The 14,228-nt window shown below is 42.1% G+C and overlaps 1 protein-coding gene across 1 annotated transcript in view; it reads left to right on the forward strand.

Moving 5' to 3' along the window:
* Positions 1-566: 566 nt before the first annotated feature.
* Positions 567-14,228, forward strand: part of fibpa (fibroblast growth factor (acidic) intracellular binding protein a) — a 14,316-nt gene continuing 654 nt past the window's right edge. The window contains exons 1-9 of the mRNA XM_063190578.1: positions 567-1,107; positions 1,206-1,404; positions 2,673-2,799; positions 4,104-4,204; positions 6,803-6,936; positions 7,653-7,761; positions 7,913-7,976; positions 8,596-8,682; positions 11,113-11,210. Of these exons, the coding sequence (XP_063046648.1) occupies positions 1,023-1,107; positions 1,206-1,404; positions 2,673-2,799; positions 4,104-4,204; positions 6,803-6,936; positions 7,653-7,761; positions 7,913-7,976; positions 8,596-8,682; positions 11,113-11,210 (1,004 nt within the window). The 5' untranslated portion in view covers positions 567-1,022. The remainder of the gene's footprint in view (positions 1,108-1,205; positions 1,405-2,672; positions 2,800-4,103; positions 4,205-6,802; positions 6,937-7,652; positions 7,762-7,912; positions 7,977-8,595; positions 8,683-11,112; positions 11,211-14,228) is intronic.

Here is a 14,228-nt window from a genome sequence, read left to right on the forward strand (position 1 = left end):
ACATTTACAAGTGTGACCAAAGTACAGTAAATTTTGCAGTTAAAAATTTCTATTTCTGGAAATTCACAATGGCGAACATGGAGAAGATCCCCCTTTTCATGTATGAAAAATGCAATTTTCCAAGTCGTACTGAATAGCCTACTTGGAATTCCATGGTGGTGGTAAGTATTGTTGAAAAAGGTGACATTTGTGGATGAGCAGCATGAATTCTGGAAATAAACTTCTAAAAATATTACACAGTGCACCTTTAACTTAGACCCGCACCAAAGGGAGCAAACAACACTACCATTGCTTTGTGACCTACCCAACCCAACCATAAGAAACTGAACAGATGGAATGAAGAATTCATTAAATTCATCTGGCTGCAACAAGTGTTCAATGTTGGTCTTGTCGACACAAAAAGGGTAAGGGAAGAAAAACACAACGAATACACGTTATTATGGCACCAGCTCACTGTACGAGTGACAAAACGTGGCCTTGGCGAGGCCTCTGCATGTTATTTTTATTGGTCAGTGTCACTTTAAGGCACATCATGTCACGTGGGATGACGTCAGTAAAAAGTGCCACAACGCGTCGGAAGCAAACAGGAAAAACATTGAAGTGGTCGCATTTATATTTTAATTAACTAATGAAATCATTGTAGTAGAATGTTGGCTTTACAAGTACGTGATTGCAACGTAGTGTTACATTACATATGAGTTCAAAACATTTATGTACTCATCCGATAAGGTTTGAAAGGGCCTTTTTGCCAATGCACTAGCTAGCTGGCTAACGTTAATTTTAGTTACTTTACCAGTTGTCACTAGGATATTGCTCTTTTGAGCTTGTCTTTGGCACTCTAGGAGCACATATTGAAACCACATGATATCTGCTATGTCTCCTCTAATCTCGTGATGTGGTGTCAATGTCATTAGGCTGTATTAGTGTAGAAACGTTAATATACATGTTAGAGGTTTCTTCTGTCTGAGGGTTACACATACACATTCAATACATACCTTTGTAAATTATCGACGTGTGCAACGATGTCTGTGGAACTCGATGTGTTCGTTGGGAACACAACTATTCTGGACAAGGAGGTATATCAGTTATGGCTAAACGGTTACACTGGTAAGTTACCTTTACGCATACTTTTACGCACACGCACATACGTAAACTCTCTTGTTATGTCTACTTCTCATACTCATACCCCATGCCATATTTTTCAGTGAATGATGCCGTGAGGGTGCGGATGGAAGGGGGTGTGTTGGAGGAGTGTGATGCCAGCGCCGAGGTACTACTGAGTGACACCATGGACCAGTTTAGAACCTTCCAGATGTGCGAGCGCCTTCTGCAGAACCCTGCCAAACTAGGCAATCAGCTCCTCTTCCAGATCCCACCTGACCGCCAAGCCATGCTGATTGAAAGGTTTGGAATTGATTATACTTAGAGTTATGTATAATCTAATTAGTGTGCTCAATAGAGTCGTGTATATTAGTCTAATCAGTATGTATTCGACTTTGTGTAGACAGTCACTAAATTCTATTTTCTTTGTGATGGCCTTCAGTTAATTTGATTAGTGTACTCCATTGTGGTACCATGAATACTGTACCAGAGAGAGTTTAGTTTTCTGTCTGTCTGTGCTGTCAAGGAGAGGAGGAGAAGCTGAGCTGTGTAATGGTGCACTGGTACAATTTGACCTCTGATTGCCTATCAGCCGTACTATCAAGAGTCTACTGTAAGCCTTGTCATACCTGAGTCAGTCATCATCATAATCATCATCGAGCCATAATGGCCTCACCCTTGCCCCATTGTTCTGACTGCTGACAATATGTCCTGTTTCGATGGGAAGTGCGCTGACCCTAGATCAGTTGAATGAGGTCTTGTGGTGTGTTATGCCATTGATTAGTGAAACGGCAAACTCTTGGGTATGAATGTAAGGGTGGTGTATGGGGAAAGCATGACTGACCAACGTTTCAGCCTCAGCCATCTTCGGCTGACAATATATTCTGTATGGGAAGTCAACTGGCTGTTTGTTTGCCACACTGTGACAAGTACTTTTGTCTCAAAGTTAAGTCTGTAAAAAAAGGGTGTAGTAGTAATTATGCTTTTGGTCCAACATCAGCAGTGAATGTAGCATATCAGCAAAGCGGTAAAGCTGTGATTGTGAATAGGAAGGTTGGCCAGAATAGTCTCTAACATAAATGTCCACGCAGTGTGAGTGGGCCCAGGCTAACGCATAAACGGCAAGAAAAGTTTGTTCACCTTTTTCCAAAGGAATATTAAAGTATATCTGTGATGGAGTATGTGTGTTTTGCCAACATCACATGACACCTCTGATGAATGCTGCTGAGGCAAGGTAGCTGAATCCAAAAAAACAGTTAATAAAATATTAATTTCCTAATTAACCTTTTTAGGTCATGTGTGTCTTAAGAGTTGATGTGACAAAGTAGGGTTTATGTTATTAGATAACTTTCATTAGTACAGAAGATTGGATTTGCAGTCAAGTGACTCATACAAAACATTTTAAACATTTGGGGCACACAGAACATTTAGACAATACCAAAAGTAGTTCATCCTATTGAAAGACATTGTGTCACATGATGTGACAAGATTGAAAATTATTGTAGATTGATAAAACTACTGTCTTGATAAACTTAGTACTTGATAAACCAGTGTCTATGTGTGGCTTGAAGGTACTACGCTTTTGAGGATGCTTTTGCAAGAGAAGTGCTGGGGAAGAAGCTCTCCAAGGGAACCAAGAAGGATCTGGATGACATCAGCGCCAAGACGGGCATCACCCTGAAGAGCTGCAGAAGACAGGTGAGGGGGGAATGGACAAGAAGAGAAATTTATTATATTCTAGGTAGAGGCCCTGCTGTGGCCAAACGGTAGGGCACTTGTCTGCCATGCGGCTGACCCGGGTTCGATTCCCGGCCCGGGTCCTTTTCCGGCCCTTCCCCGTCTCTCTCTCCCCACTCGCTTCCTGTCACCATCTTCATTGTCCTATCATAAATAAAGTCAAAAGGACCAACAAAATATCTTTAAAAATATTCTAGGTAGAGATGTCAACAATTAATCGATTTATCGACTTAAGTGACCTAAAATGTTAATCGATTAAAAAACAAAAAAATTGCAATTAATCGCCAACTCGACTGGCAAGAGACCCAGGTGAAATGGCATGATGAAGTGCGTGTTGAAAGGGGTGTGAAGAGTGGGAACATTTCAATCACCTTTGGATTAAAGATTAGTTTAAATTTAGCATTTTATCTCATTGTTAATTTAAGTTTTTAGATTGAGTTTTTTTGTTGTTTTTGAAACATTGAGATTTGGGGTAAGAAGTTGATCGATAAGGTCAATCAACTAACAATTAATGAATTCATTGATAATTTGCATCTCTCATTGTAGGTATTACATTGTTACAAACTATAAAGGACTATACACATTACTCTGCAATTACTAAATAGATGCCTATTGTGGATTTTGTACATCATATAGACCATTTCTAGTCACTTCTGATGAGGTCAGGTGGGGACATGTTCCAAAATTGTATTATTCAGGCTGGAGAGGTTTCTTGATGGGATGAATACAGTTCAGATGCAAGTGAAAATTATGCTAAAAGCTCTCCTTTTGACCTTTTAAACCATCTTTTATATTAATGGCCAAAAAGGCTGTAGGAACTTGGCAAGCCACATCCCAATGATACTAAGATTCAAGTGGTCACAGCAAGGCTAATGAAAGCCAATTTTGGCCGTAAATGCAAGCACCCATGAAACCCTAAAGCCCGGCCATTAAGGTAATGTTACTGTTAATTCAAAACTTGGCCCGTGCCTGTTCACAAAAATGCCCTAAATTACCTTTAAGTAGTATCTTACTGGAGAGTGTCTTACTGGAGAGATGACACCATGTTGGGTTAAAATAATTTTCTGAGCTAACTTTAATGTATATCGTAAACAGGTTTATTTTGTTATTTTCTTTTAAAACATGTTTTTGTCTTAAACACAATGATTGGGTATAGTCTTTCTTGGGGAGACTAAAGCATTTCAGCTCACCTTGTACTAGTCATGATTTGTGGCATGATTTGTGGGGAATTTGAATGGAATGTCCTCTCCTCTCCTCTCCTCCAGTTTGATAACTTCAAGCGGGTGTTCAAAGTGGTGGAGGAGCTGAAAGGCCCCCTGGTGGAGAACATACGCCAACACTTCCTGCTGTCTGACGCTCTGGCCAGGTGAGGCTTCTGTTCCGTCTCTCAGGCATAATAACCAGGTGAGACAGAGGAGGTATTGTATTACCTGCAGGAAATGATTAAGTACAGTAAGCCAGGTGATACTATAGACACAGACACATACACTCACGCGCATGCGCGCGTGCACACACACACACACACACACATACACACACACACACGTGCACACACACCATATACATACTGTATATTAAGGCTTTTGGTTGTTCATGTGTGTGTATAGGCCAATTCGTTCTAGGCTGAATGCTGGAACACATTTTCTGTCGTCCCCTTTCATACACCCACGGTTCTTCCTTGGAGTGTCTTTTCAGAATGAATCTTCGCATGTCTACCATTTTTGGAATTATATTAACTGGAGCTTTGGATGATGTCCAACAACTGCGTCTGAGGTCTGCGTCTGGCTCCGTACAGCTGTAAAGAAAATTGAAACTTCTGCACCATCTGTAGACACTGTCTCCATTTACAGAAGTAATGTATTCATTTAGCTAGCAGAAGCGGTGGAACAGCATTTGGAAGAGGCCTGTGAAAGTCGCCTCTTGAGAAGCAGTTATCTATTGGAGCTCTGCCAAAGACCATCCTCCATCTACAGGCGTCAGGCCGAATAGCTGAATAGCTATAGCTATATAGCTTGGAGGGGTGCCAGACCATGCACTGTCTACAGGCTTTGGTGTCACAGACAGCCTAAGGCTTGACTGTGTGAGATTCAGGAGAAGGCGAGAGGGCTTTGGCAAGGCTCTCCATCTTTTGCATTACGTGCTATATATTAGCTGGAAGAAATGATGTTCATGTCGCCTCTGGGAACTAGCTGTCTCTTGGATGTTTGCCAGGCCGTGCTCTATCTACTACAGCAGTGGCTCTCGACCTTTTTTGAATAAACTCCCCCTGGACATTATCATGAGCCTCCCAACACCCCGTTGACCTCATCATAAGTCCGCCAACGCCCCCTTTAGTATTAAAAAATAAAATTGATGCCCCCAATGCCCCCAAATCAGTTGCTGAACACCCCATGGGGGACTGTGTAGCCCCTGTTGAGAAACATACTACAGGCTTCAGGCCTGGATGTCAGGATGAGGTGATGTGACTTTGGCATACCTCCCCTTCTTTGGTGTTACATTAAGGGAGAAGAAGTGATGACGAAAAAGGCTATGGAGGAATCCTGTTTGATCCAGTGTGCGACTAATTTTTGTTACTTTTTAATTGCATCCTGTTTTACCCAGAAGAATTTGAAAGACACTAGTTATAAGTCACATCAGAAAACTAGCAGTGTCTTCAATCTTTTGCAAGATCATGAGCTACTGGCTTGACAGTGGGGAAGGAGAAGATGAGACAGCTTTGGCAATCTACTCCTGGTATTATAGTACACTGAAGTGGTACTATCAGAGATGTTCTAACGGCCTAAGAATATCTTTGGTACTATAGTAGTAAAGTCTTTTCAACCACGACTGCAGTGTTCCATTTGTGGAACGGGTAGCCAGGCCGTGCCCTCCTAGTGACACAACACCTTCAGCGTCAGGCCAGGAGCAATACAAATATCGTTTCTGATCTCCAGAAAAATCGGGAACTTCTCTCACTTTGTACACAACCAGTAGCAAGCCAAGGGAGTCGGGTCAACCATGCCGTTTGGGAAATGTTAATTGTTAGGCTCTTGGTCAGATCAAGTCTCGAAGAGATTTGAAAGTCGATGATAATCAGGCTAGGAACGGGGCACATGGTAAGCCCACAGTCTCCTTTTGAAAAAACTGTCTTGTCTGTTGGATGTTGTCCAGGCTCTGCTCCATCTGGAGGCCATGGTGAGCCTGGCAGGCTGTGGTGAGAAGGCTTCGGCAAACCTCTCTGATCTCCTGCTCCAGCTGCTCACCCCGGCGATGCCTCCTCCTGCTTTCCCTTTGATCTCTCTCTACCTCAGATTTGTCATCCGTTTACTAGGATGACTCATCCCTCCGTTCCCCCCCACCTCCCCTCTCTCTCTCTCTCTCTCTCGTGTTGCCAGAGCATGCACATGTTCTCTTGCTTCACTCTCTCTATTCCTGGGAATAATTGCACACACACACGCGCACACGCGCGCGTGCGCACACACGCACGCACGCACGCACGCACGCGCGCACACACACACACACACACACACACACACACACACACACACACACACACACACACACACACACACACACACACACACACACACACACACCAGCTGTGAGCTGACACTTTTACTTAGTTTGAGGTTTTTCGAGACTGAAACTATCTTGGCAAACGTGATTTTTATTTTTTTTTTACTCTGTGTGGGGAATTTAACTAAATCAGTTTGTCATTCTACAGATCACAACACCACATGCACATCACTTTAAATATAAAGCACCTGTGGAATATACAGCATTTATTCATACATGTTACCTATATGAAACCTAAAATGACCAAGGTGATTCTTGCTGGAGTTATGTGTTTGTATCATTTGTTGTCTGTATGTTACGGTTGTGTTGTCTGTATGTTACAGTTGTTTTGTCTATATTTCATGGTTGCGTGTTTGATCCCACCCATGTTGTGTTTGTTTTGTCTGTGTGTTGTGGTTGTGTTATTCAGGGACTATGCCGCTATCGTGTTCTTCGCGAGTAACCGCTTCGAGACGGGCAAGAGGAAACTGCAGTACCTGACCTTCCAGGACTTTGCTTTCTGTGCTGGACAACTCATTAACAACTGGACCCTAGGATCCCTGGGTGAGAACCTGCAGAGAACACTAGCCAAATAAGTGTAGTTCTGGGCTAAGGTGCCATAGCCATACCATTACACTCTGGACCCGAAGTAATTTCTCGATCCTTCCCCCTCTCTCTCCCTTCACTCGTTTCCTGTCTCTTTGTCACTGTCCTGTCTCAAGGAAAGGTACATGAAAGCACATAAAGTATGCATCTATATGATTTAATAAGATGTATTTAATATTACAATCATTTAAAAATATATTGTTAAAAAAGAGTGTCTAAGCAAGCATCTGGGCTTCTAAGCAAGCATCTGGGCTTCTTTTTGGAACTTGAAGGAAATACATGCAATTCTTTGGAGGCACCTCTGAATCCACCTCACAAATAATCCAGTGTGTCATACAAATTGACAGTGCCTACAAAAATGCTGACAAAATAGACAAATGGATGGCTGACACGTTCTTAATAATCTTCTCCTTCTCCGTAATGAAGAATAAAAGGTGCCCTTTTGTCTTAGATAAACTGGCCAAGGACATGGAAATTCTGTTCAACGTTATCTGCCTTGTAGATACATTCTTTTCATTTTTATCTGTAATACTGTATAAAGAATTGCTTGACCTGTGTTTCAGATAACTTGACTGAGAACATGGAAATTCTGCTCAATGTAATCTGCATTGTAGACAAATTCTTTTCATTTTTTATCTGCCATATAAATAATTAATGTGTGGCCTGTGTTTTAGATAACCTGGCGGAGGACATGGATGTGGACCTTGATAAAGAGTTTCTGCAGGGCCTGAAAGACCTGAAGATTTTAATCACTGATAAAGATCTGCTGGACCAGCACAAGAGGTGTGTGTGTGTGCGCGCACGTATTTGTCGATACACGTAAAGCAGTCCTGAGAATGATGAGAGGAGGAGTGGTGACAACATGATTAACAATTAAAACCCTCATCTCTCTCTCTCTCTCTCTCTCTCTCTCTCTCTCTCTCTCTCTCTCCAGTCTGGTCTGCACCGCTCTCCGGGGCAAAACAAAAGTCTTCAATGAGATGGAAGCCAATTTTAAAGTGAGTGTGTGATATCTCGTTTTTTATTGTAGTGCTTTTGCAACAATAAATAGCAAATCCTTTGCTCTACTATAGATATAGGCAAATATTTGTGCCATTTTGAAATGTCCATGTGGTAAAAAAGACGATTTGTGAAGAAATGCACACTGTGCACCATTACAAAATGTATGCAACCATGAACATATAATGGATTTTGGCTAGTATATTACAAAATATATTTTACATTCTACTCGCTATTCTACATTTTATTCTCCGCTCCTCCCTCCCCTATTCTCTCCAATATTACTCTGTATGTTTATCAAAGCCTCACACCTAAATTTGTAGATTTTAGCAAGACTAAACAGGCTGACGGTTGTCAGTTAGTATGCTTATTCTGAGGGCTATCTCTGCAGTGCCTTGCATACACATTACTTCAGTTAGGCCTTGTCAGAGATTGTTTCTTCACATGTATGGTTGATTTTTGCTTGCATTACACTTCAAAACGACTCCAATAACACATATAGTGCCTTCAAAATGTGCTTCATAAGATAACACTAATATTTTGGAGATTTGGACGAAATTGCCTTCTCAGCTGATTACTTGTTATGACTGGTGAAATTTGACCTTAATTCCTCCACAGAATCTCTCAAGGGGGCTCGTCAATATCGCTGCCAAACTGACTAACACCAAAGACGTGCGAGATTTCTTCATCGACCTCGTAGAAAAGGTGAATATACTAAGTAATCTACGTATAGGTACATGTCGTACTGAGGGGTTTTGCTTGTGCTACGTTAAGCAGGAAGTGTACAGGTACTTTCTGCTGAAGTGTCTGGGAGTGTCCATGAGTGATGAATGACTTGAATTGCAAGACGTGAATTGCAGCATACAGCATGTTAAGGAAGAAAAATCCGCACTCACAAACTGCGTCTCATTATTTATTTATATTACCACCATGTCCAAAAATAATAATATAAATAAATAAATGGTAATATAAATAAATAATGAGACGCAGTTTGTGAGTGCGGATTTTTCTTCCTTAAGTTGACGCTTTTTATCTCGCACCCAAAGACTTTCGTTTTTCCAAGAAGTTGAGCGCGTCCTCTGCCAATACTTGAAGCATACAGCATGTTACAATCTAAAAGCATACGAATCATTACCATTCATTTGAAAGAATCGTTCCAATGATTTTACATTTTGTTCTTCTAGAAGGCAATTTCACATTTCTCAGTGTAGTATAGCCACACCCTTTCTGCCAAGAGAGTTACAGTGGAAGAGTTTTTTCCAGGCTAGGGAGCTTTCACAAGTTACCTTCTCAGTGTTTCCCACAAAAAATTTGGAAACTATGGGGGCAGCCGGGTTTTTTGGTTTTTTGGTTTTGCCATTTCGTGAATGCAAAATGGCAAAACAATGAGTAAAGTATGACATTGCCGCATGGAGAGACTTTAGGCCTACATTTCAGTCATTTATGTTTTGAGAAATTACATAAGATTTTATCCATGACTTGTATAGTATTACATTGCCATTTATATACAAAAATGCAGTAGGGCCTACAGTTAATCATTTCTGTTTGCAACACACTTTTCATTCGTCCCTCATGCCGGGGTCTATGCAATGAAAAAAAATCAAACAAAATAGGAGCACAGATAACAATTAAGAAGCACTGTTAAATTGTTAACACACAGACAAAAAGGGTCTAAGTAGGCTATGCCCCACACACATAGGCGTACACATTCTACATGAGGGGTGCTGATCACAGGGCCAGTTTATCAAAATACCTCGAAGTAAAAGGGCTGAACAACATATTACACATTTATGTCTATATTCACATTCATTACACATTCATTTCTATATGCAGCCCGATGTCTCCTCTGCTGTGTCAATGAAGGTCTGTTACCTAACTCATTATCATACAACTGTAAAACAAAGCCTGGGGAGTGTCAGTAAACCCACTGTCCCTTCTCTGAAGGTTTTGTATTGCTCCCAAACCCAAGTTAACTATAACAACTTTCAAGCACTCATGGTTTTCACACTTTCCTCCCACAATGCTTCTTTCTGACAGTTAAGCTTATTCCTTTTCAATTTCAATTCTGGTATAAAATCAGTTTCTAGAGTAATTGTTCCCTGAAAATAATGCATGCAACAAATAAGTAATTTGATATTGGAAAAATAACTTGAATGGATTTACTTGTATAGACACACCAAAATGTATCACTAACTTTTGACTAATCAAAGTGTACCTTTACTAAGGTAGTGTCTAGTCTGGTGTACTAATCAAAGTGTAGACTCCTTTGGCATTAATAATAGCCAGTTGCGGTTCTACAGATTCATTCCCGGGATGAGATGAGGTTCAGAATTGCCCATGAGTTCTATGAGCCCCATGCATGCAAAAGTTGATGTCTGCTCCTGTCAATTCATACAATGCTGGATGATATACACGTCATTTGAAAGAGGAGAATCTACACTTTCCAACGATGTATGGCACTGGCTTGCACACTAAAACATCGCTGAGACAATGGATCATGCATTCATACGTAGGTTTGTTCTGAAGACTAGAAAATCATGCAGCTACTTTGACTTGAATTTGTGGATGAGGTGGCAACTCAACAAATGTCATACACCTACCATTGGAAAGGGAAGACACTGAGCTTTCCAATAGTTCCATGCATTCTCTGATAAACCAAAGAAATGGCTGTAGAAAAATGGACTAAAACACGTATTTCTATGTAATAAATGGGTGAAAACGCTTGGTTAGATTTCACTCTTCTGTCCAGTTTAGCCAATTTTATGGGTAATCAAACCTTTTTTCACCTGTGGCTGTTCAGTACTTTCCATTATTCCAATTCAAGCTATTTAAAAGATGTTTGCGACTTGAATTGCAAACAAATAACTGGAAAAATGAAGGTGACCCCAAACTTTTGAACGGTAGTGTGTATTTTAACTTTTTCGGAAACTATGGCGGCCAAATTTAAACTATGGCGGTGCGCCATAGTTTCCTCAATGTATGGGAAATACTGCGTCTCTTATACTTGTTTCATTGTGTGCAGTGAGGAAGATAAGTCAGCACAGTTCACTTCCCATGACTCTCCTGTCTCTCTCTGTCTCCGTCTCTGTCTCTGTCTCTCTCTCTCTCTCTCTCTCTCTCTCTCTCTCTCTCTAGTTTATCGAGCCCTGTCGTTCTGATCGGTGGACCCCCGTAGACATGGCTCTGTACCTCACCCACTACGCCAACTCAGCACACATACTCGACACCTTCAGGTTGGTCCACATCACGTGACGTCTCTTAACCTACTGTTTTAAATCTTCAAAAATAGAAAACCAAACCAACAAAAATCATGCATAGAAATTAAGTTTCTCAGTTTCTACATTTTGTGACTGTCAATGTAACATATTTGCATATTTGCACTCTTCACATTCAGGATTGTCAATATCTCATGTTGGGTGTGTCTTGCTCACTGTTTCACTTTGTGTTAAAGCCAAAATAAATTGAAAAACTAAAATGTTAAAAAATCAAATAATATTAGAAAAAAAGAATACAAGGCACTCCTCATATCGGGAAAAGCTGTCAAATGTAAAACCCTTATTTTAACATGGCTGCAGGCCTATCATATTACAAATGCCGGGATTCATCCGGCATTATTAGGAGCATGAGTTCAACGTGTTCACTAGTGCTGTTCTCAGGCCGACCAGAACGATGCTGGTGCCTGCCTATTCCTTTACCAGTTGCATTCATAACTAAATTACGCACCTGCGAGCCACCCGCGTACATGCTGGCCTCTGAACTTTTCCGTATGTGGCCACATGTGTTACCCTGACGTGCACAGTGTCGTCACAGCTCAGGGAAAAATCATTTTTGGCTTCTCACTCACTTCTCACCATGAGCCAACTTTCCTGTTCCTGAACGCTCAGTCTTGCGACATGAACATGCTAGCTGATTCGAGATTAGGTGCGGGAATGGGCACCGGCACCGTTTCTCTGTCAGCCTGAGCACGCCCTAGGTGTCCCCGGCAGCGGTGTACATTTGCTGCCACTAGTGGCGTCTGGGTATCTAGGCTAACTGACTGGGTCTCAGGGGAGGCCGGGGCTGAGGAGTACTTCTATATCTCAGCACAGCCAGACCAGGAAGCACTGTACTGCTGATGTGATCTAGTTTAGGCCCTCTGAGACACCTGGCCTAATAGTGTGTGTGTGTGTGTGTGTGTCTCTCTCTCTCTGTGTGTGTGTGTCAGTGTCTGTCTGTGTGTGTCTCTCTCTCTATTTGTCTGTATGTATGAGGGGGGAGAGAGAGAGAGAGAGAGGGAAGAAAGGAGGGAGGGAGAGAGAAACTGTGAAATAAGCAGAGAGCGAGACAGAGGGAGAGGAAGGAGAGATTGAGCAAACGAGCGCCTTTTGGGTGAAATGTGTTTCCTCACCAGTGGAGGTCAGTGTGTGACACACTCACACTCACTCACAGCCAGTGCTCTAAATTAACGCACGCCAACACGCCAAATGCGGGTGGAAAATCATTTTGGCTGGTAGAAAAAATCATCGACTAGCCAAATTGGCCGGTAGCGCGCGCCCGACTGAACGTTAATCAGCTGCCTGCACAGATCTGTAGCTGCCGTCTGATGAACGTTAAAACGTCGCCTACATTACCCATGAACATTAGTCCTACCGTCATGATGTAGCCCACACCCATTGGCTGACCGTTAATCACAATAAGGCAGCCTCACATCCATTGGCTGCGTGTTTGATACCCGCGCGCCGCTCGAACTAGAATATGTTCAATGAGCGGACTAGCGCCGATTACTTTGGTTTTGTAGGTTTGTCAGATGAAAAATAATGTGGCAGTGGTTAAAGCACGGTTATGTGTCAATGAATGCAAGTAATAGCAGCGTAACTGTTGTGACGGTGAAATAGAGTATTGGTGGAGCGAAAACGGCGTGAGTGAGTGAAGGGACAGGACAGCTGTCTGTCAAAACAGTGTCGTTGCCGTCAGAAGCCGTCTGATATTTGCGAGGTCCTCGCAACTACAAACGATGGAGTTATCGTTTCCTAATAACGCCCACGCCATCGCAAAGACCCTGCACGAGTTTGACATGGATATACGAGTAAGTGAAAAAAAAAGATAACAAAAACTAGCGACGAAAGTAACAAAGTAGCCTAAGCGTGGTGTCCGTGGTGTTATTGGATATCTAGTTGACATAGCGTAACGGTAATTGTCGGAACTTGAAGGTGTCACGCAGCAGCAGCATAAACACACAATGCAGACAACATTCACCCACTGTGTAGGTGAGTGTGTGTTCGTGCGTGCGCGCGCGGGGGTGTCTCCTGTCCTTCTCCTCTCCTTCTCCTTCTCCCTTCATCTCTTCTCCCCTTCACCTGTCTTCTGTGCATTGTCCATGGTATTTGGCCCACTGTGTGTGAAGTGATGCTGTGTAGGGGATATGTGGTTTTGCAGTGTTTGGTTGTGTGTGTGTTTGGCTAGTGTATGTTGAAAGTCTGGTAATAAAAATATAATTACTAAATAATTATAGAATAGACTGAATTATATTGAGTATAATATTTATATTGTTTATCTGTGTTGAGGACATAGCCTAGTTTAATAAAATAATTAAAAGCAACATAATTAACGCATGGTTTATTTTGGTGAGAAAAAAATGGCTAGTTGACCTTCCATTTGGCTAGTAAGAAAAAATGTCTACTAGCCAAATTGGCTGGTGGTGGAAAAAGTTAATTTAGAGCCCTGCTCACAGCTCTGCTCTCTTCCCTCCTCCTCTCTCCTCTCCTCCTCTCTCCTCTCCTCCTCTCTGCTCCACTATGCTAACCTTGTTCCTGGCCGGGCCCAGACATTTATTCAGCCCAGCTCTACTCTGCCTAGTCTGACTGGCTGGCTGGCTGACTGGAATGCACTGTGCTGTTTACACAAACTCTGCACCACACACATGCACACGCACGCACACACGCACTCACACTCACAGACTTTCTCTCTCACACATATACAAACACACTCACACACACTTACAGACTCTACAAAGACATATTCATTACAACTCCCTCGTGAAATAAGAACCTCGCATCAAAATTGATTACACAAACAAGTACTACAGTACTCAACTATTCATTTTTTTCTCTCTCTCTCTCTCTCCCGCTCTCTCTGGCTGCCCAGCAAATGTTTAGCACCGTTACATTACGAGCCGTTGATTTAAGACTTTTAAATTAACACAGACGGGTTTTAACGCACCCCCTTGCCCTCCTCTTTCCCTCTCCCTCTCTCTCTCTCTCTCTCTCTCTCTC

This window comes from Engraulis encrasicolus, chromosome 23 (assembly GCF_034702125.1).
Source record: "Engraulis encrasicolus isolate BLACKSEA-1 chromosome 23, IST_EnEncr_1.0, whole genome shotgun sequence".
NCBI lineage: Eukaryota > Metazoa > Chordata > Actinopteri > Clupeiformes > Engraulidae > Engraulis > Engraulis encrasicolus.